The sequence below is a fragment of the Drosophila serrata genome, unplaced genomic scaffold (assembly GCF_035046125.1).
Source record: "Drosophila serrata isolate PLE 108 unplaced genomic scaffold, ASM3504612v1 contig_228, whole genome shotgun sequence".
Lineage (NCBI taxonomy): Eukaryota > Metazoa > Arthropoda > Insecta > Diptera > Drosophilidae > Drosophila > Drosophila serrata.
The window spans coordinates 1,578,972-1,602,923 of NW_028257126.1; the positions used below are offsets into that span (position 1 = coordinate 1,578,972).

The following is a 23,952-nucleotide window of genomic DNA, read 5'->3' on the forward strand; positions in this document are numbered from 1 at the left end:
TTATTTCATTTCGAATTAATGTAAATATATGTGAATCTTTTTTTTTTTCGTTTTTTGTTCCTTAAACTATAAACAGTAACTGAAAGTTAATTTGAAAGTGTAGTAGAAAATATTGTTTACGTTCCAATTGAAGTGTATTCATTATACACATAGGGATAGTAACGATCAATAGTATCATGAGTAAGAATGTAGATTATTTCAGATGGTATGGAATTTTTTTGGGATCAGATTTGCAGTTTCCCAGATTATTGAGTTATTTTGAGTTTATTTTCTATATAAGCCTTGTGAGTTAAAAAACAATCGCATATCATAGGAATTAAAAACCCTAACCAAAATGAAAATTTGCAATTAATAACTAAGATTTTATTTAAGAGATTTTGATTTTCTAATTATTGTGCTAATTTCGTGACTATTAACAATTACATAGCGTGTAATTTAAAAAGAGATTCCCCATGAAATCTTCAGAAATATTTTTTATTTTTATGTCTAGATTTGAAATTGCCATAAAAGGGTGGAGAAAAATATAAAATGTATTTTAGTTTCCCGCCCATATCAACTTATTGGTCTGTTTTTTGATTGCAAACGGATGGACTCCATGACAATTTGATGATGGCTTATATTTCATCTGCCACAGATAACATTTATACGCATTTGTTTGCCCTGCGGTTTCCCACTAAAATGTTGACTTTCGACAACGGAGAGGACGAAACATCGAAATGGTTTGCTATTTTGTTGACCCAGATATCCGTTTCATATTCGACACTCGACTGCATCTAATTCGCTGCCCGGCATTGTATTGCCGAGCACATTTGTTTACTTCGCTCACACACACTCGCACACCCAACAGCCAGTGCAATCTGCTTTAATGCCATATTAAGGCGAGCTGAATGGAATTGAAAAATGGAAAACGGGGGACGCACACGTACTCCCATACACACGTATGAATGCGTAAACAGTCAACAGAAGACGGGTGGGGGGAGGGGGCGAGGAGAAAGGACGGAAAAGCCGAGGAAAATAGAACGGAAGCAAAACAAAATTTTTTAAAATAAAATCACGCTGTAAACAGACAAAAGAAACAGGGCAGGCGAGCAAAACAAAAACAAGGAGAGGAGCAGAGGAATTCTAATGGAGTCTTAGTTGAAAATTCGAATGTGTTGGAGGTTCAAAAGGATATTCCATAGTACATTCCCGTACCGAAGGAGCCTCCCTTTGTTCCTCTGAAAGGCAAACTTTTTGCTGCCACCCATTGCTAATTTGTCTTGTCAAATATGATTTAATGCCTTGCCACGCCCACTTGCACACGCCCCCGCAGCACGCGCCCAAAAGGAATTGAAAAGTATACAGAATTTCCACAAGCAAAGCATTTATAGCAACAGCTTAAACACACCCAACCACGAATATTCCCATTTATTGCGAATTTGTTTTAAGTAATGACAAACGATGCCATTTGTTGTGTGACTGCAATTGCAGTTTAATGGGAAATTTGTTTTAGCCTGGCTAATTTATGGGGCCCAAAGTTAACCTGACTTTTGGGCAACATTTTAGCCACATCCTTGAAGCCATTATCCTAGCTAGTTCTTCTAATTACAGCAACTAATTAAGCGACTAATAAAGCCAATCAGAATCTAGCCCTGGAATAAAATTATGCGGCAATTATGATTGAATATCCATCCTCCGGCCTGAAAGTGTGTGTAAATTCCTTAATGGGCGATGGAAATTGAAAATCCATGCATGCCACATGCACACATGTATGCATGTATACATAAATACATAATTATGTTTGTGGTTGTGGTTCAGCGATGGACGTTGAGTAATAATGATGCCTAAATGCCGGTGGCGTATACGTAATGCGGCGGACAATTGACAAGCATTTGTGGGGCAGTGAAAAGTTAACTTATGTGCATTTAAATTACACTTAATGCAATTGCCGTAATTAACTGAAATATGCATTTTAATGTTAATGATTTCTGAGTAGTGCAGCCATTCGTGAAGTGATTGCTTTTGCATTCAGGACTAAAGTTTTATTTGGGAATTAAATGAAAATATTTTCTTTTCGATGGGAAATGTTGTTTTTTATGTACGCTTTTGGTCAATTAAATCGAATGGGAATTTTTTGAGTGAAAGTTTTTCCGATTGAGCTTACTTGAGCTCTTTAACAGTTACTCAATCTTTCACTTTTCCGAACCGCAGCTAATAACAACTTCTTTTCTTAGGCACTACTTGGTTCGTTCCTAATCATTTATTGAGAGAACGAACACTAATAATGATAATGGCTGAAAATTATCACAGAGTAAGCTTCTCCCGCCTGAGGCAATTACAAGAATTCAACAAAATTAGGGTCGAAGCCAAGCAACAATTTAATGGAGTTCAGGCCGTGATTTATGCAGTCTGGGCAGGTGCCAGGCATCCAGCAGACTTCTAATTGCACATAGGTATAAAAACAGTTGTGGTCAAAATAGTAGAAGATTGAATAAACAGAATAAACCTTATATGTAGCTTATTATAAGTATAAGTATACTTCAAAGAGACCTTAACAAACAGCTTAAATTAACATTGCTTAATGTATTAAATTACAAGATTTGTTAAGTTTTTGTTTTGGTACTCACTATTATGCTGCTGACGTTGGCTGTTTGTGCCTTGTGAGAGCCATGTTCGCGGGAGTTGGTTAACCTCGGCCACCTTGTTAGCCAGCCCGCCCCTGGTGGTCAGTAATTTCCAGGACACGACTCGAGGAGGCTGCAGATGGAGAGATGGAGATGGAGAGAGACGACTTGGCGCTGACGATGTCATTAAATGCTCCTAATTAGCGGAGGCCCCCCGAAGGGTTGAAGGCACGACGATGCTAATGCTGCTTTGCAAGTCAACACAAATTAACATCGGCAAATAAATGCCTTTAATTAAAAACTTTCACGGAATCAAAATTGCAATCCTAAGCATTAAATCCTTCGCAGGAAGCGATGCAGAGCAGAGCTGAGCAGCTGGATAACACTGGGGAAAGCATGAAGGCAAACAATTTAATTTCACCAAACTGTAAACAAAGGCCAGAATCAAAGACGGCACGAAGGAAAGTCAAGCTGAGTTGGGGGCGCCATTTTCCAACAATTACGCAAGGAACAAAGATTGGGGACCAGGACCAAGACCAGGACCACGAGCAAAATCAGGACTAGGCACAGGCCCACAGAGCAACCGGCAATGAATGAAAACGTAAATTGGAGAAAACACGCTGGGAATTGGAGGAGGAAGTCTTTAAAATATCACAGGCAACGGCTTGGTCTTTTCCCAATTTCACTTTTCCTTTGTCTGCTTTTTCCACTCCCTCCGGAGCTCTGGTAAATTCATTTCTGGCTGACAAGGGAGGCCCCCGAAGAACGTGCTAGCCGAAAGTAAAGGGTTAAATGGGAAACTTGGCTGGCTCGAAAGTGTGACACTTGGCCGGGGCAAGTGCCGAAAAGGGATTTCCTAGTCGGGTTGGCTTATGTGTGCGAACTTGAAAGAGATATGTGAGATGCAAATGGGAAATGCGAGGCCAAGGCAAAATAAAGTTATTTAACGGCTATGTAAATCCCTGTCTAGATGGATATGGGTTCTACCGTGGGCATAATAAGTGTGTGACTAACAACATAGTAGGGCTAGGTCCTAAAAAGACCTTTATTTGTGCTTCAGCTTTCTTATCCTGGCGATACTTGGTTCAACCTCATTATCAACTTTGGTAAAATGTTTCAACAGTGTAAGCCATCGCAGAGCCATAATTAAACCTGTCAAGGCCTTGACTGAGTGGTTTCCACAGCATAATTAAAGTCACGCATGCGAGTTCAATGAACTCATTAAAATGCTGGGTAAACCGCAGGAAACATGTCGAGTTGGAAAAATATTAATGGGGCGTCGGCTCATGACATACGAGTTGAACGGGCGGGGAATAATCTGCCCCTGCTTTTGGCAGAGAGGCGGAAGACTAAGCCAGAGTGCCGCCAAAAAGTCATAAACTTGTCACACACTTTGTAATCTGAAAATGCGGTCGGCAAGGCAGGCATCTCTGCATCCGTATCCGCATCGCATCCGCATCCTTCGAGGATCTGTGTAAAGTATCACTCCGCATTTCCCGACTCTTCCACTTGGCTAGCTGCCATGCGACTTGCGTGCTGATTTCCGCCGAAAGTATGAGCCAGGAAACGAAATTCATTAGGGCCACTGCCGCTGGGAAAACACTTGAGGTTGTCTCCTGGCCACAATCTCACCGCTCCAAGCGACGGAAAGATTCAGATACACCCCAGATACACACTTGACCATTTATTATCGCCTGCAATTTGTCAGTGTCGCACTCAAATTAATTCATTAAAACCATTCACCGTGATTATGGCCTGCTCATTTAAGCGCCCTAAAGGCGAGCTTTCTCGTGGCCAAATTAAAAGGCGCCACACGTTGGCAGGAAATGTGCCCCGGTTCCGTCCGTCAGTCACGCCCGGCTTCAATAATGTAAATGAGCCAACTGGACACAGTCGTGCATGTGGCCCAAACGCGTTCGTTGGCAACAAAAACTGCAAACTGCAAACTGCAGTGGCAAACTTTGCGTGTTTAGCGGGCACGCCTTTACGCTTTAAGGGTCGCACTTGCCAAAGTTCGCCATTTGTTTCAATTTTCGCAGCTAGCTGCTTTTTTTGGTGGCTCTAATGCGCTTACGTCTGGCCCAAAAACAATTTAGCCCATTCGTTCACACACACGGCAGAGCACATGAGGGCACACTTTTGCGCAACAGCCTTTTTCATTGCATTTTGGCGCTGCTTAGTTTTTAGAGGGGACCCAAAAACCTTGCTCAACAAGTTTTACGCACAGTTTTACTGTATTTCAATTAGAAACCGGAATGGGCAGGTCATCACGTGTTTTCTGAACAATATACACTGGGCGGATAGGAAATTTTAAGGATGTTGTCAGACCTATTTAAATGTCTTTAGAAAGATATCACCATTATTATCCAATGATAATTTAATTCATTTCGAAGCTTCTTTGATACAAATTATGAGTAACTAAATTACCATGGCAATTAGTTCAAGAAAAAATCCAAAGAATTTTATAAGACAGTGATTGTTGTTTGTATAATATGTATACAAGTTAATACAATACAGATAGAGAGAATCCTTAAAGTAATAGTCACTCTGGGTAAGTGTTATGCAAAGAACTTAGTCTGAGATTTGAGTTCCACTTTGTGAATGCATAATATTCCGAAATAGAAAACATTTCGTTACGCCCAGAGAATCCTGAAATGCACAAAGGAAAACTGTCCCATATGTCCCATGTATCCTAATCCGGAGGAGATGGCCCAAAGCCAACGGCAAAAACCCACACGCAAGAGAACTAAATGAAATTAGTTGACAGCCAGATTGTCGCAGTAAGCCATTTCTGAAGTACAGCCGAAGACAGCAAATAGAGGAAGGACAAGGAGAAAAGTTAAGGAAGAGTCCTGAAAGACATCAACTGCTTGGCTCGACTGAAAATTCAATTAACCCAATTGGTCCCAACACCTTTACGTCAAGCGACCATATAATAAAAGCCAAGTGTAGCGGCTTTGAGCCAAGGCCACAGAGCATTAAAAAAGGCTTAGGAAACCCTGAGAAAAAAGGGTTCTTGTACCGCATAAAAAGTCATTAAAAGAGTGCCCGCCAAATGGCAGAAATGCAATAAAAATCGCCAAAGCTATAATGGGGGAAAAACAAAAACGAAGCAGAGACAAGTAGAGAGGAAAAATACCAAGAAAATTTGGGAAAACAGCTGAAGAAGGGAAAACAAATTTGTTGCGTGCGCATAATTAAATTTTTTCCGAGACCTAGTGAGAATGTGAGAATATTTTGTGGATCCGAAATGAAATTGCAAAATGTTTATGGACGGGGGAAAAAAGGGGCCTTCGGCTGTGTCCGTCCAAAATTTATGCGCAAGCCGCGCTCAACAGACAAACAAACAATTTTGGCTGCATAAATTTCGAGGCTCTCGGCCGGCCCTTTGGCCCGTAGCTGTTGGCCAACTAATGAGTGGTTCAAAGGGAAACTCTTACTTACACTCGTGTGTGTTTGAGTTCTTGGTAGCTGCCATCCTGCGGCGTGTCACTTCGGTTAGTTAAGCCGTCAGAGAATCTGTTTGGATTTGATAAAATAGATGTTTAAAGAATATACAAATGGAAATGTAAGGATTTTTTTAATCTTGTATGATTAAATCGTTAAAACTTTTGTGGATACAAAATAAAATGATAATATCATCTGGAGGGTATACAAATATTAAAATATTGTATTCCCGGAATGTTTGAATATGGACTTGGTATCATAATTCGGAAATGTCACATTTGTTAAACAAAAACCTTTCCCCTAATTAAAACTTTATCGCTTTAAACAATTCACTGAATTGGCCGAAATTTCCCGACGAAATGTCGTAAATCGTTTATCATCGCATGTATTGATAGCTGTTCGTATCGATCTATGGAAATGGAAAAGGGAAAGCGACTTGCCAACGGATTCTGACTTTTCCTCCTTTATTACCTTTGCGAGGTTTAAGTGCCGAGCTCTTCGTTTCGCATTTCCCCAAGTCAGCGACTGAGATAAGCAAACACAGGCAGATGAGGAAAATATATGTACATACCATATAAGATATGTACATTTATATGTATATATATTTGGAAAATCAAGGGAAAGGAAAGCTAAACGCTAACCAAATAAAACGCGAATAAAAATGTTAAGGAGCGAGTAGCGTTTGTGCAATTTTCGTCTAAATGCAAATTGCTTTTAAAGTTGATTTTGTTTGAAACTGAAGCCCAAGGCCCAAAAAGGAAGTACATACATATATAAATATGTATAGATGTATTGGGTAATTTTTACTATGCACTCCACTCCATTCGGGAATCCCCGTGGCATAGAAATAAAACATCTAAATAAATTTAAATACATAGTGGCTGCGTTGTTGTTTCTGTGAAATATTTGACATTATGAACACATTTCGCTCTATCTGCGAGCTTTCGTTTATGAATTCTCTCACAAATATACATATATATATATATTTTTTTTTAGAATTTTAATGATGAATTTCAAGCTGACGACGACAGGAAAAGTTCTCAGCATTTTTTATATAATTTGTACAAGCGTGTGCGTGTCGGGGAAGCACAACAAAATTTGCATAAATTCGTGCAAATAATGCGATGAAAATTATTTTAGATTTTTGTTGCCATTACTGTGCTTTCTTTGCTTTTTTTAAGGAATTAGATTTTCTCCCAGGCCACATAAGCAAATAAAGTTGTACAGGCGCAAGTTCAGAGTGAAAAGAAGAGGACACACTAGAGAAGAGCAAGCCAAAAACGACTTTAGCATTCAACTGAATTCAGTGGAAAATTATATTTACATATGTATGTATATAATGAAGAAAAAAATCAAAGTGGAGCAAAAACTTTTTTATTAAAAACTTATGAAGGCTTCTTTGAATTTGAGTTAAACTCGAGTTTTCTTAAATTATGCCAAGTCCTTTGCATAGCCTTATTAACTAATTATTTCTGAAGATTTCTTACAAAATTCAAGGCAATGGCTCTCAAATTTTTAGAATCAGTTTACTATTCCCAACTGGTTGAGTCTAAATGTCTGATATGTTTTTTTTTCAATATGTTGAGGTCGGTAGGCAGTTAGCATTGCTAATTATCAAATTCAATTTCTTGTGACTTTGAAACCGCAAGAATGTTTTCCTATTAAGTATTTCGGTAGTAAACTGTTTACGTGGATAGTTTGTTAAACTCTTTACTTAGTTGATTTGTTTTTAAATTTTAATAAAAGTTTAAAAATTTAAATGTAATAGATGACTCAAAATTAAAGAAGTAAAAAGGTTAATGTCATGTGTAATGCACCGTACCTAAGGGCAAAGTGAGTGAAATTTAAAGGAAAATAGATTTGGAAAAGGAATTGTTGCAATGCAGATGTTTAGCAATAAATGTTGAAATATACAAAACACTGTGTTGCAAAATAACATTCTTGTTTATTATTTATTTATAATGTTATAGATCTGTAACATTATAAATACGATTTTTACTCAACATTTCTGAAAGCAATCGAATCGGTGTAATTCTAAATTTGTACTTTTAACATACACACAGTGTTATTAAATTTGTATAATCATTTAAATAAATATTTAAAGTATTTTAAAATTAACACTTTTTTTTGCTTGTCAACTTATTTTTTAATTTTTGAATTAAGAAAAAAGTGCGTTTAAACTAAGACCAGCAGTGTATGTACATATTTATAAATACATACATATATTACAATTATTTTACTTTTTCATTTTAATTACATAAACAGTTTTTGAAATGGGGAAAATGGAATACATAAAACTTAACTAATAAATAGTATGTGTATAAATCATTTGCTGTGCCACATGTAGATCCGAATACTTTCACTACAGCCGAGCCCTTATTACGCTCTTAATCCCTTAAATCACACCCAAGTCCTTGGCAAGTACATTTAACTAATCCACATGTCTGCCATTGATTTAAGCCAAGGTTATGCAAACAAAACTCATTAATGTCAATTGGCATTTACGGCGATCAAAAGCACAAACACAACAACAATAACAACAAAAGTAGTACCAAAGCTAACGGCAAAACTTTTCTTGTTGCCTACAATTACAACACTCAAGGAAAAATCAAACAACAAGAAAACAACAACAACAACAACAAAGCCAGCACTGAAAGAAGAACATCAACTTTTCCAGCTAAAATGCGGAGCAACATTTTGTTCGTGTTGCGAATTTTCTGCAGACGCCTTCAAGTTCCAAGTTCATGTTTTTTTTTTCTTTCTTTTTTCTCCTTTGCCGCTTGCGACTAATTTTTGCACAAACAACAAGCGAGACGGAAGGAAAAAAACAAACCGCCCACACACAAACACATACGCACACGCGCGGGCGACCAACAGCTGTAACGGTAATAAACAACAAAGCAGCAGCCAAAGCAAAAATAACAACCACAAAGACGGGAACAATCCTTCCTCCCGCACTCCCACGCTCTTTCGCTCACCCGCCAGTTACGCAAGAGATTTTTGTCGCCAAAAAGTAGGCAACAGCAAGCAGAAAGTGAAAGCAACTTAGACAGGCAAGCCGCACACTGTTGTACACTCACTTTAAAATGATTTATTATTTACGAAAATAGTTTGATCTACTCTGATGGTCCTTATTAGCTCTGCTCTTTTTTTCACTTTCCATGAATCTGTAGTTTTCATTTTGAAAACGAAACTCGGAACTTCCACTTTTACTACTTTCACATGATTAATTCGATTTACAAAACGAGCAATAAAAGGTAAGTGTCTATTTTCACATTAAATCAGATCTTATTTGGGAAAGGAAAATAGTAGTTTAATCATTACTTTATTGCTGTACATTTCACACCATCACGATCAATCTGTCAAGTAGTTCTTCTTACTCAACATCAAAATTATCACGCAAGAAATTGACAACAAGAAATTTGAAAAAAGTGAAACCAGGAGCTTTTTTTTTTCTTCTTAAGCCCCATCTACCGTTTTAGATTTTGAAAAGAAAAGTGAAAGCCTGTATTTTCGACAGCAATCTTCATCTTCCTTGATGAATGTATTATCACTTAAGTTATATCTTTTGTGATTGAATAAAAAACAAAAAATACTGGCATATTCTAAAACTGACTAAAACTAGACAATATTCAAAAGTATAAATATGTGCTTTGCGATCATCTAATCTCCTTTGTTACTTTTGATTGTTTTTGTACTCTTCTATCAGTCATAATTTAATTTAAGAAATTCATTCCAGAGTATCTATTGTTGTTGTTTGTTGTCTCGTTATTCGGTACAGTTACTTTAATGGTAATATAACTGAGTGGCCAAACTTTCAGCTTTTTGCATTTAAAATAAAATTAAAAATAAAAAAATTAAACAAAATACAATGACTTAGTCGCGATCCTACACCTAAGTTAGGATGTATATAAAATATGATCGGACAAATCTTTGCATTCTTAAGCAGTGGTCATGCTATAAGAAGGCTACTTTCAGTGAGTTTTTTGAATAAACAGCAAAATGTGAAAGATCTTAAAAAAGTATTTCCAGGTTGCTAGCTGAAAATTTGCCTTTACATTACAAGATTTTCAAAAATTTTCCTGCTAAAGCTGCATTACGAATACTCAAGACAATTTGTTTAATAAGAATTTTCTATACTTTCAGTGGGTCGATTAAAATTTTGTTTATTATAGAGTATATTCGATCAAAGAGAAAGCAGAGGTATTTCATCTTTACCTAATGAAGGTGCTACACATTTATAAAAAGAGATCATTTGCTTCTTGTGTATACAATTACATTAACTACATATCTTAAGACAAGAAACGATTTTAACCATTTCTTTTGATGAATGTATTTTTCGTATTCCAATTAAACATATTGGGTCTTTTTAATCAATGATTGCCTCATTAAACTAAAGTGTTCTTCAAACAAATCAAAGTCCAAAAATGAATTTAAATTCTATTTAATATACTAATAATCGGTAATAATGGTCTTCAGATTATCCCAATCAATAATTTCTATGATCGCTTCGCTTTCCATTTACTTCTTCTATTATTCATAGTGTTCTCAAGTACAATATCCCCTGCAATAGTCAATTTTTAGTACAAATACCTAGGATAAAAAAGACAGATACTAACACACAGGCTACCCAAAAAAGAAAAGAAAACAAAAAAAGTAAAATGGGAAGAAAAACTCGCGTGAGTGCTGAAAATTTTTGCGCGTCGCTGCAAGCGTTACATGTGTCACTCGGTCGCGCCCTCAACCACCGCCACCACCTTGGCCACACCACCTCCTCTGTCCTCTGTCCTCTGTCCGCCATATCAGACATGAATAACTGCCGGCGTGGCACAAAAAACAAGAGAGCGAACCCAAAAAGCAGCCGAATTCGCAGGGCTCACACGGTGGATCTGCAGAGTCCCTGGGGGCAGGTCTTTATGTAAGTTTCGCCTAAAAAAATACACGATGGCCACATCTAGGGCACCAGAAAACCCGAATCCGAATCCGAATCACAGATTGCAATCAGGAAGATACGCAGGGCAGTAGAATTAAAAGTTTCTGGATTTCGTAAAGATTTATGCAGCAATATTAAATGAAAGTCCCAGCCCTTGGTCAACAAGAATGCTTTGCTTAAAATATAAAATAAGCAATTACTGAGATTTTATTCAAGCTTATTTCAGACTATATATGCAATTCAAAGTGAGAACCAAGTTACATTAATAATTTCTCAAAGTGGAACCGTAATGTTATTTAAATCCCCTGCTTAATGCATTTTTGAGGCCATATTTCAAATGGTATAATATATTTACGTAATTTCATTTCATTTCAAGTGATTGATGACGACAAAAACCAAGCGGAAAATTCAACCAACATTTGAAAGGCTCAGGCTACCCATTTCGGGCTCAGCTCACCTTAAATGGTCACATCAAAAGGTCTCTCTGGATAGACTTTAAAACCCAGTTAACTTTAAAAGGCTGTCTTCGACTTTCCTTGAAACATCAGGAAGAGCATTGAGGTCGCTTAAATGTTTTGTTTCCATTATGCGTCGCCCCAAGTTCGAGTTGGGCATCGAAGCCAAAACCAGACTCAAACCAAGTCCGGAAAGGAGCAACTAACTTTGCTCATCCTCCATGAACCGCAATCAAGGTGGCAACCATCGCCTCCGGGAGCAACAGTTCGGTTAGCCGCACTTAACGCGCCAAACTTTTCCGGGGCTTTTCGCTGGCCGATTTAAATTGAAATTAGTGCCTTAGAAAGACGTAATGTGAGCCAACCTCAGAGCATCCATAAAACCCTTATTCAAATTTACTCAAAATCAGCTTATCCTTATATCCTTTTTTTGTTTATTTAAAATGGAATTAAAATAAAATCTTTAAAGTATTTTTAAATTATTTTTTTCTATCTGCTTCTGGAGTCAAATTAGTTGCATTTCACTTATAAGAGTATCGAACTGTATACTTAAGATGATCCGAATTTTGAAAAGTATTAGATGCTATATCTTTAAGTGGTTTCTATACCAAGTAGTTTAATGCCTCATCTTATTAGTCTTAGACACACTCAGGACAAAGGCATCCCAAGGAGAATGAGATGAGACGTTTGTCACTGTAATCAGGGCAACCACATAATTGAGTTATTACACTCACTGACAACACTGCCCATGGCGCATATAAATCTACTTCAACGAGCAGCAACAAAAACGAAGGGGGAAAACGAAAATACTCGCAGTAAACAAAGAAGGTGCTGGGAGTAGGGGGTCGGGAGGCGTATGTGGCCAGAAGCGATGCATGACAATTTATGGAATCTCTTTAGGGGTAGATCAAGTCGCCACTGCCATGAGCTACATCTAGCAGAGAGCATAGTTATTCAGACTAGGAGAAAAGTACAGTCGAAGCCACAGCCCTAAACTTTCTGCAAACAATTTTTGTGTCTCGAATCTCGCAGCCCATGCTTTATGGCCGGAAGAAAAACTAGATTTGGCAAAGGCATTCCAAGGCAAGGCCAATCCTTTCCAAAACAATTTAAGAAGAAGAGAGAGGAAGGGGATCCCCAAACATGCATATCTCACTACCTAAGCTCCTCGACCCAACTTGAAGCATATTTAAAGATCTTTGTCGCACTAATTCAGGCTTTTGTACAGAGAGAAAAATAAGGATACTAATTCGGTAATTGGAATTTTGCGTAAAACTAGTATTATTTTCACGTTCTGACCTTTCCTCTAAGTTTTTCTTCAGTTGTTGTAATTTATGAGTACGAAAATCAACTATATCCTCTCCTATTTCCCAGTGTAGGGACGACGGAAGGCGTTCATAACCCAAAGCATATGATAAATAACACGAACACACCACTCCAGACACCTAACAGACCCTTAGAGTATGTTTGGATGTTAGTGTGTGCGTGTGTGTATAGTGTTTGCCCTAAGTGCCACTCCCCCTTTATCCTTTTCGCCCTCTACCCAAGCCCTCTGTCCCCGGCAATCCACTCCGCACATTGTTAGTTTGGCGAAGGAGATGTCGACGAATCCACCGCTGAACTACGACCCCCAGTCACGGCCCAATGCATATGTATGCGTATTAAAGATGCTCCAGATACCCACAGACACACACACAGACACTAACTGTCGCGTTTGGCCTGTGTCAATATGTATGTAAATAAGCGGGAAAACAAGTGGTTATAAATTTCCAAGGATGATGATGCCGGGGCGACTGTCGCGTAGGACATTGCGTATACGCACCATCGACGCCAAAAGCCGTCAACCAAAAATATCGCATACGCACACACTTATACAATGAGAGTCTGGATGTATGTGTGTGCGTGTATACCTTAATAATAATGCCCCTAAGAAAGGACGATGGAGCTACAAACTCAATAACAAAACGAAAATAGGCAACATGGCTCAAGGGTAGGAGAAGCAGAAGAAAAAAGAGAAAAGGGAAAGAAAGAAAAATAAAATAAAATAAACGTAAACATCGCCAGGACGAGATGAGAGTGCCTAGGAACTGATGAGGCGTTGAAGGGAGGACGAAAATGCCACCCCACCACCCGAGATCTATCAACTATAATACAGAATTAAAGCTCACTTTTTACACCCACCCACCCAGCCCATCAGCTTTTATGTCCCGCATCCTTGAAAGTTTTTTAATATGTTTATTTATATAAACGCAGGGCAATGTGGCCACCGTTGCGTCGTCAACGCAGTTTATTACCACCGTGGCTGTTGTTGTTGTTGTTTGGTCCTCTCACCACCCAAACCCCCGCCATTGGCCGCCATTTCAGGTTGTCCACTACAAGTTTGCAGCTTTATTACAACGCTCATAGAATGCCATAAAATTAAAAGCAATTTTGTCGTTGCAAATACTTTAACTTTCGTTCTTTTCCTCCTCGTTGGCCTGAAAGGTTCTTCGGTTTTGGTGGCATTGCATTACCGCTTATCCCTTTCAAGGCAGATGAAGAGGTTAAAAGGTCAAGTTGAGAGGAGACTCTCAGTTTTCCCCTCCATCAAAAGAATATACATTTTATTGTAAAATTATTTCGCATTCAGTAACGCAAACTCTTTAAACAGATAAATAGTAATGTTTAAATAAATTGATCTGTTGCTTCATTCATTACATTAACTGGGGGCTATGCAATCGATTAACTCGCCATTTAAGTAGGCCAACAAAAAACGATTCTGGCCCGGATCAAACACCATCCATCATTAATAATATAAACTCGACATGTGTGCCCGCAGCCCCGTTTTTTAACCTTCACACTTTTGACAATTGCCCCCTGGATAAATCAGCAATACCGACAACAGCCCCCATATCAATGTCATTGTCATTGTGCGGCAATTTGCGTTGCCAAGCCATCGCAGGACGCGGCGCGGGGCAGATTATTTATTTTGGCCCAGTGACAACAAAAAGCAGGAGCATCAATCATTTCCGGGCAATCGGATGACAATGCCCGGGGTCCCGGGATATGCCAAGAGGTGTAGTAGGTGTAGGTGTAGGCCCCAAAGAAAACATCTTTTTTTAATATCCAAATGAAAGTTTAGATTGTCATGTTGATGAATTGAAATATTGCCGCACGAATGCGTTCCGCAGGTAATCAAGCATGAGAGCTGACGTGGGCTGGGCCGGAAGAAAATCTGCTCCAGGAATAGCCAACAGCCCGGCCTGAACTTTGCGCTTTAAATTGCCCCAAAGTGGGCTTTAAGTTTGTGAGCGGGCTTGATCAAAGGATGGAAACTGCAGAAGCGTCCAAGTAAACAAGCGCCACAAAGAGAGTTGAGGGGCTCCAATGAAACACTAGAAGGAGATGCCAACGAATACGATATGTAAGCCTACAACAAAATATTTATTTAGGCACAATCAATTTTATGGCTATTCGGTTTTTATAGCGGCGGGCGTACCTAAAAAATGCTCGCCCTGAATTATGCACAGCTTGGAATATTCTCTTCCTCTCGAAGTACTTTTGTGCCTGTGTGGGTTAGGATACAGACAGAAAAAGAAAGTTGTTTGATGGAAGGCAATTTGAGATATATACTTATATTTTTAAGTTTAATTTTTTCTTATTAAGAAATCTAGATGAAATAAATATCTAACAACCTTCTTGAAATATATATTTATGAGAGTTTTCCCTCAGTGTATGTGTATGAGCCGATAGTCGTGTGTGGGTGAGTGCCTAAACGTGCATGAAAACGCACAAGGACAACACCAACACCAACACCAACACCAGCACACAGACGGCACGTCAACGGAAGCGCGTGCGTGACAGACTGTGAATGTGTCTGTCTCTGTGTGTGTGAGTTTGTCTATCTCTGTGTGCGTGTGTGTGTGCTAGGTGAACTTTTAAACTAATTTGAAATTTTAATTTAATTAATTTGTGTGCGTATTTTTTAATGAAAATGTCAGGGAGTCGGAAAGTTCCGTCGCCTCTGGGCTAAGGGTTGAACCCGGATGTTGATGGGCGCCTGATGAGGGCTCTAAATAAATCATGACGGCAGGTGTGTGCATAGGAAAACATATTGAAGAGGTCCTGTCATCTAACAAATTGAACAGAAGGAGACATAGGACTCATAAAATCAGAGAGTGTTGAGACAGAAATGAGATGCTGCATTACTTTAAGAATTTAATGCCTAAATTAATGTAAAATTACCACTTTAAATCTTGCAACTTCAAACTTTCAAGGAGAAATGCAACTTCCGTATTAATGTGCCACGATTTCCCTCTCCGGTTTTTTGCAGGAAGAAAACAACTGCAATTTGCCAGCGATAGAAACACAATTATGGCAAATTCGAACAAAGCTACGTCAAAGTTCATTAACAACAATAATAGAGCGAACGGCAACAGCAGCAGCAACATCATCAACGGCGACTGCAACATCAGGGCCAACAAAATGTAAACGGCCAAGTGGGTGGAACTGAAAAGGGCCCACTCAGCTTGGCAGTGGGCAACTACGGGTGGCAGCAAGCAGCAAGCAACAACTACAATTGAATTGCAAGAATCGACGACAAGAGCAATCTCAACGGCAACAGCAGCAACATCGAGAAACCAAGCAAACAAAAATACGCAACATAAATGAAGTTAACAATCTGTCAAATTGCTAAATTATTTCTGCTGCTGACAGCCTTCTTCTTTCTCAATTCCCCCAGCGCAGCCTCCCTAGCCTTCAGATCTTATCCCTCCTCCAGCCCCTCCGTCGCTACCTCCGTGGCCAGCTCCTCCTCTGGCCCGTCCAGCTCCTCAGCCGTGAGTGTCCTTGTGCTGAAAGAGCCCAAGACAGCGACAGATTTCGCTGCAGCTCCAGAAACAACATCAGTTGCGGCCACGCGGACATCCGCAGCAACGACAGCAGCAACAGCAGCAACAGCAGCAACAGCAGCAACAGCGCACAGCAGCAATTCAATTTGGCCAACAGCAACACAAGCAAACAGCCCACGTAATGCGCGTGAAGCTGAACGTCAGAAACGTCAAAAGCAACAGCCCGCAACACAACAACAGCAGCAACATCAACGCCTGCAGCAGCAGCAGCAACACCAGCACTTGCAGCTGCAGCAGCAACAGGGACAGCGCCGTAAGCGACGGCAGCAGCAACAGAAGCGACAGCCGCATCTGAGGCTGGGTGTTTTAATACCCTCTACGCTGCACACAGATATGATGCATGTGCAACAGGGTTTTCACAATTTCCTCGACTTTTTCCAACTGCATTTGTCTAATGTCAGCGTCGATTTTCTACGTGACGTGGGTGAGTACAAGAGCCATCCCATCAGCAACATCCGAAAAACATCACAAAACATCCCAAAACATCCTTGTTTGCCCGAAAATCCCTGTCGACATGCATTTAGGCGTCGTGCCTTTATCGATGATTTGTGTGTGTGTGTATCGGATGCTCAAGTTTCCCTGTTTTCTTTTTTTTGTTTGGGCCAAAAAATCATACACGAGGCAGAGCTGGCCGAGGGAGGCAGTTTATGAAGATGAATCGAGGCAATGTTTGCTTGGGGTAAATATTTACCGTCAGCCAACAGAGTGGAAGTTATGGGGGAACTTTGCTAATTGAGTGAGAAAATACAAATCAAGCGCAGGAATCAAAGTTGAAGCTATCAAGATTCGAAAAAGTTGTTCCGGGAAGTGTCGCAGGAAGAAGATGATTTAACTTCTTGCAATCTGTAGGAGTCTGGGCTATGGGCCCCTCGGTCTTCTGTTAACTCAATTTGCATGCATTTTGCCCTGATTTTCCTTTCATTTTTTCTTGCTGCCCACCATAAATAACCCTCGTTTTGCCCAAGGCTATTTTAACTAATTTAAGCACGTACTGCTTTTCCAGGAAACTTTAAACTTTAATTGCGACGCTGGTCGTGAATAATTTTCATATACTTCCCATATATGTACATATGTGTGTATCCAGGCCCTCAGTAAGTTCCTTCTCTAATAGAAGCTTAAAGCAGACATAAGCTCGTTAGCTCAAGAATTGCCAAAGGAGTTTTTTAAATGGACAAGAAGAATGTTAGAAATAGAAGATTAGCAACTGTCGCTGTTGCTGGTACATCAATTACGAGAGTAATTGGACAACATGGCGAGTACGCAACGCTGTCAATTCAATTGCAACACACAGGACGAGTGGCATTCATGTGGGCTTACACAACAGCAACATGGGCAAGAGCCCAATCAATCCCAGCCACTCGTGAGCTCTCTTACATAATATATTATCCAACTATTTCCCAGGACAAGGCCCCTTTTAATTTCGCTCTAAGGTAGGACAGCTGCCGAGCTTTTGTGCCGCTGCAAACGATGGCCAGCAAATAAACTCGCAGACTCCTCCATGGCCATAAATTGTCACTGGGGGGCGAGGGAAGCCGAATGGTATACGGCCATATGCAACTAGAATCCATTTCTTTATTTTGCAAAACATAAAAACCCGCAACAAGGCAAGACAGGTTAAATTACTGCAAATGGAATTTATTTGTACGAAATGGAAATGTTGCGTTAGTTTGGCTTGCAAATTGAATTTCTTTGTCGGGGCACTTAAATCAATTTAGATGTCTGCGGGAGCAGGCAAGTTTCACCTTTTATTTATGACACCTTCGAGGCAGCGCTCTAAATTAAAGATATCAAATTTAAACTTTCCCTCCTGACAGGCGGCAACTGCGAAATTGTTGCAATCGGCAGAAACTTTGGCGCCAAATAAGTGAGGGACAAAAGTTGGCCATGTGTAGATATACCCGTGTTTACTTTGAAACTAACTAACTAAGAGGAGCCGAGCACTGAGAGCGCTGCGAGAGTAAATTGAAAGAATAAAACTAATAGCCCAACGGGGACTTTGACAGTCCGCGTCGAGAAGTGAGAGAACTTTAACGAATGGAAGTGCCGCAGTGCAGTCTGTGTAAACTTTCGGCTTATCTCGATCTATGGGAAAACTCATTTAAGGAGCTAATCATTAGGGTTGGCCCTAATTCGGCATAAATATTCAGAGCATAAGTTAAAAGTTGGTGCGCCAAAGTTTTTAATTTGCAGCGACCGTTATTATCCGGCCAGAAGTTCTTAAGCCGGCGAATTAACCGAGATCCCTTAAGAGCGGTATTTTATGGGTTTCGGATCCCCCCGCCATATTCCTGGCTACCTTCCTGTGGCTGCGTCAGAATTCCCGGAGTGTTGCGCCGCTGTCAAGCACCTCCTTTGGTCCCGGGGCATGTGAATCGCTGGCTTTCATAACTCTGGCCACTTGTCGGATACTTGGCCAGTTACTTGCAATGGCAGCCGCCAGCAGGCCATGACGAGAGCCCACGAGAAGCCACTTGAAGTCGACCGATGGACAGGGCCAGCTACGGAACAGTGTTGTCGACATGGCCTAGTTTAAGCCACAACAGGATTATTATGGCTTATTCTCATTTGAAGCCTTGATTGTATTCGTAATCCCTTAATATAGGTACCCTAACAAAATAGAAGGGAATGATCATGTAGAGGAGCTTGATGCACTTTTTTTTTAGGTTTTTCCGATCTTACTTTCTTATTGTTTCGAAATATATATTTATAATTACAACATTTCAGTTTATATGTATACTTAACCTAACACTAGTATTCACTTTCCATATTTTTCAACACTGGTTGCTAATATTGCTGCTGTTGCAGACAGATTCCCGCTATGAGCATGGGCTGCCTTCATCAGCAGTAACAGTTACTTCACCGCTTAAGCACACCCGCACACACCTACACTCGCAGAAAAACACACTCCCCGAGTCAGCTTAAATATGCAGCAGTTTTTATATGCCATATAAAATGTTTCTCCTTCTTTTCTTTCTTCTTGCCCTGCACGATGATGACGGTGACGACGGCGCACAGATTTAAGTGGCTTCATTAAATTACTCGAGCTGCCCAAATACACGAGCGTTGTAAAGACTTTAAATGCGGGCATTAATGCAGACACCGACGTGGACGTGGACGTGAACAAGGGACCGAATGGCGGCGGGACTGGGAGTCCCAATGCGAATGTGGCCATTGACCCGCCCAAGCAGCCTCGTCAGCATTTGCAACAGGAGCAACAGGAGCGGGAGCAGGAGCAACATCATCATCGTCAGCAGGAGATCAGGACGAAAGCTTTGTCAGCGGGCGAGGAGGCCCTAACCAATCGGTGGAGCGACGCCCGCAGCTTCTTGGGTCACTGTCATCAGCTGGCTGAGCAACTGGCTCACGATTATAATAAGACGGTCGTCCTGTGGCCGTGCTCGCGAATGAAAGTGAGTACGTCCTTACACACAAAGGGAAATCTTTGATGGGAAGATAAAAATGAGGGCAATCATCGGAAGTTTGAATACACGTTCACCAAATGAGCGATTTGCTTTCAATAAGTTTCATTGGGAGTCCTTTGAATATCTGAAAATTTATTATGAAGTCAAAGGACAACATATTTGGGTGGATAGAAAAAATGTAATTCTAGATCTGCGGTAGCTCAAAGAAGGAAGTTTCCCACTGAATTTTTCATACCATTATTTGGGAGTCACAAGTTTCTAGGTAAATTTAAAACAATCTAAATCATTTAATTTCCATCTCATGCTTCCATGGCTATAAATTACAAAAATTGGCTTGTGGCGCACCCGAAACGTGTTTATATTTCATGGATTAATATACATGTGAAGTCAGGCAACAAAATGTGGTGTGTTAATTAAGCAGCAATTTAAGGCAAATAGCTGTGAACATGCCTAGAGAGAGCCGCAGGCATTTAGAAGCAGAATTTTGCAATTTTCCGGCGCAATTCTTCAAACTAACGGAAAAGCTGGCAAGAGAGACAGAAGGCAAGTCCGCACCACAGAACTTCATCAAGTCAAGTCTGTGGCTGGCTGCTGAAGGTTACGGGAAAACAGGAAATGGAAAAGCCAAGCCGAAAGGCTGAGCTTCGGAGGTGGCTGCGGAGAAGGCCAAAATATGCTGCAAAATTGCTTGATGAAAGTCGACGCTGGCATGAAATTACTTTTTGCGGCAAGTGTTGCTCTAGTTTCACCTTTCCGCCCCGGCACTTGCCTACTCCGGAACCCGGAATCGCACGCCAACAAGTGCCCAGCCCAGAAGGATAACTTGCGAATCCAGAAGCCACTCCCTCTTCTGGCCAAACTGTCACACAAAGTTGTGCAACATAAAATTCAGCTCGTTACTTTTGCATATTTTTATGAGCCCGCCCGGACTGGGTGGCGGAGTGCTTTGACAATTGATTGACAAGTGCTTGGGCGAAATTCTTGGAGAACTTTCTTAACTTGTTGAGAATGTCAGCAAAGTTATTAATGAAAATCTGCGAGACCCGAAATGCACTGACAAACTGTGACGGAATGATTGACAAACTGCTTCGCTTCTGGCTCCTTGGCCCACGCCCTGAGCAATGGCCAAATAATGAACTGCTGGCTTAGAGGGCCAAGATAGATGGCGAAATGCATATTATTTCCATGCAAATCAGGCGGCGATGATGATGTTAGTGATGACGATGTCCTACAATATTTCACATTGTTAAAGAGCCATAATTTCTGATTTTTATGCATGCCAATAGCCCGGCCCGAGAGGCTGCGCTGCTGCTGCTGCTGCTGCCGGCCATTTAAATCACTCACAGAGAGCTGATGCTGCTGGTCGAGGCCATTCTGAGCACGTGCCACGCCCCCTTTTCCCCGGACACCAACGCCTCCATCATCCAGCACCCAGCACCCGGCATGCCCCCGCAGCGACACATCACGCCCATAAAACTCGGCACAATCATAAACAAAAATGTTGCTTAGCCTGGCAGCTGTCTGTCTGTGTGTGTTTGTATGTTTTTATGAGCTCAGCTGAACTGAACTGAGCTGAGCTCAGCTGAGTTCGCTTTATTATCAGGATAGTGATGCCGATGGCGATGGTGCAGGAGCAATGCACATCAACTGCAGCATGGCAAGTTGCTAAAAAATACGCCAACTACAGGAAAAATGTACGACCGTCGCAGATCGTCAAAAAAGGGGGAATAACTAGGTGGGACTACCATAGCGCCACCTAGCGATGCATAAGTGCACAATCATCTAAAGCTAAACTTACTAATAACGTTCCTCCTTTCATGGTCTTTTCCACTTGAATATTCTCCTTTGTTGCCCGCAAAAGTATGCTGCACAGTTTTATTCCTGCAGCTTATTTTTTCGCTTGACCTGCTCAAAAAGATTGTTTAAATTATTTACTTACTTTTCTTTAAATATTTCTGGAATGCAAAATATCCCACAAAAAGAAACAACTAATCCCCCAGTGAATGGGCATAATTAATTGATTTTTTTTTGTGAGTACACAATTTTAATTGAATTAAGTGCGGAATGAAAACGCTTTGTGCTGTCATCTAATATAATTGAAGTGCCACAGAAAAACCTCAACATTTGTGGCATCAAACAAAAAATATGTCGAGTTCTCACATCGAATTGAATGACCTCAAATGGTAAACAACATTTTAAAGAGCTTGTATAACTTGAATAAAAATATGTATACAGTTCGTAAGCTGGAAAAAAATGTTCCGTCACATTTTTATATATATTTAAAATTCGATGAGGGGCTCGAATCTCCATGACTTTTATCAATGTAGACCGCTAAAAACATTGTGGCGGATAAAAGTGTTTTTAATTGAAAAACAGAAAAAACGAGGGCATGTTAGGAAGCGCAAAAATTCTATTGAAGGTTTTTTTTTAGGAATAAGCTGAGCTGTCAAGCCGATTATAAACAAAGGTATAGAATTCTGGACAAAACATGTTGTCTCTATGTGATTTAAGCCGGCTTTTCCATGTTTTTAAAGTGGGTTAGTAAACTAAAGATGTAACGAAATTCTGAAATTGATTTTTAAAAAGGGTACCCTGTTTTTCTAATACAAATAAATGTATGCAGTAATTTCTTTCTGGGCACAGTGTACACACAACCATAGAAAGCCGTAAAGAACAACCCGCGTTGCAACTTTAAACGGGCAAAACAGCAGAAATCAGAAAATCCAACGGCCAGCGGCTGCGACAAAGTAACAAAACGTGCAATTAAGTGTGATTTTTATGCGCTGTGCAATATTTATGCGCTGAAAGTGCAACAAAACTCGCCCACCCATGCTGCCCATGCCCCTAAATCAGCGACACAACCGCCGCACAAGAGTCGCAATTGATGCGCCCAGTGTCCCCGCAGGTCGGCCCCCTCCTCCATCGATCGCTCCCTGGGCAGCCTTTGGAGAGTTGGAAAAAATTTGCAAACTGCCAGTGACTTGGGAATGCGATACCCGCCAGCTCCCTGAAATGCCTTGAAAGTGGGGAAATTGGGGCATTGTTGCAGCGGTTTGGATGGGGCAAGTAGGTGGGACAAGACGAGCGAGCTTAAAGCGATGCCACGGCATTACATTGCGTATACGCCATGTGGCCCTGCAATGTCCACGCAGTGAGCGAAATCGTGATAGTTTTTTACGCCTTATTTCTAACTCGAAACTTTTATGAATATTTCTCGGACCATTATTAAATTAAATGGTTATATTTTTGGGTTTCTTTGAGTTATATTTGTTAAAATTAGTTTTAAAGTTATTTGATTATGACAAAAGCAGAATGTGTGGCGTTCAGTGGAGACCACAATGGCATGAGAGCTCCTGCACGAACACACTTACCCGCAATAACACATCCGGAAAAACCCGGCATCAAACACATTTCGGGCTTAGTTTTCCATAACGGTCATTGAATTTGAAGTGGCCGGGAAGGCCGCGCGAAAATTTTGCCATTCAACTGAGTCCGGTTTTTCCATCCCTCCAACGATTACTTTACACTTTTTGCCCAGATTTTCAGCTCTTTTTTTTGCATATCAATTTCATGCAATTTACAGCATTTTGTAACTTGTGCTGCATTCTGTTAACTCTTGTGGCTTTTCAAGTAATGTTTGTATTGTTGCTGCTGTTTGTTCCGCTCGAATTGCTTAATACGGTAAATTGAGTTTGACCCGAACACACATGTGTGAATACGTGTTTGTACACCGAAAAGAAAAACGATTTCATTCTAAAAGTTATCAATTTTTATTTCACTTTTATAAGTTTCAATAAACAGAGAATAGAACTCATCGAGGCTTTTAGTTTATTAAGCATTTTCCTTCGATTTGTGATGAGAATGCCAAAGTTCTGCGGTTCCCTTTTCTCCGTGCATCATTGTTATCCCATACAACCTCACTAATTCCCCACAGAGAGCTTGCAAACAGCTTAATGAAGATTAATGTTGCATTTCAATTGCACGGGGGCTCTGATGTCTCAAATCCCCCGGACGACTGGAACTGGAATCGCTCAAGGGAGCGCTACCCGGCAGCTCTGCATTGCCAATCTTGATCGACTTGGCCATTTATCTAACAATTTGCAGGGAACGCAAGCGAATCAAGTCACACGAGAGTCAGTTGCTTCATTCAGCCAGTCAAGTCAGAGATTGGACAGCATTCGGTTTGTCAGTCACTCACTCATG

General features: G+C 40.5%; 1 protein-coding gene across 1 annotated transcript in view; it reads left to right on the top strand.

Moving 5' to 3' along the window:
* The window catches only part of LOC110187965 (uncharacterized), a 57,831-nt gene that overhangs the window by 5,244 nt on the left and 28,635 nt on the right, over positions 1-23,952 (top strand). Inside the window, exons 3-4 of the mRNA XM_020957484.2 lie at positions 15,751-16,751; positions 19,343-19,737. Of these exons, the coding sequence (XP_020813143.2) occupies positions 16,085-16,751; positions 19,343-19,737 (1,062 nt within the window). The 5' untranslated portion in view covers positions 15,751-16,084. The remainder of the gene's footprint in view (positions 1-15,750; positions 16,752-19,342; positions 19,738-23,952) is intronic.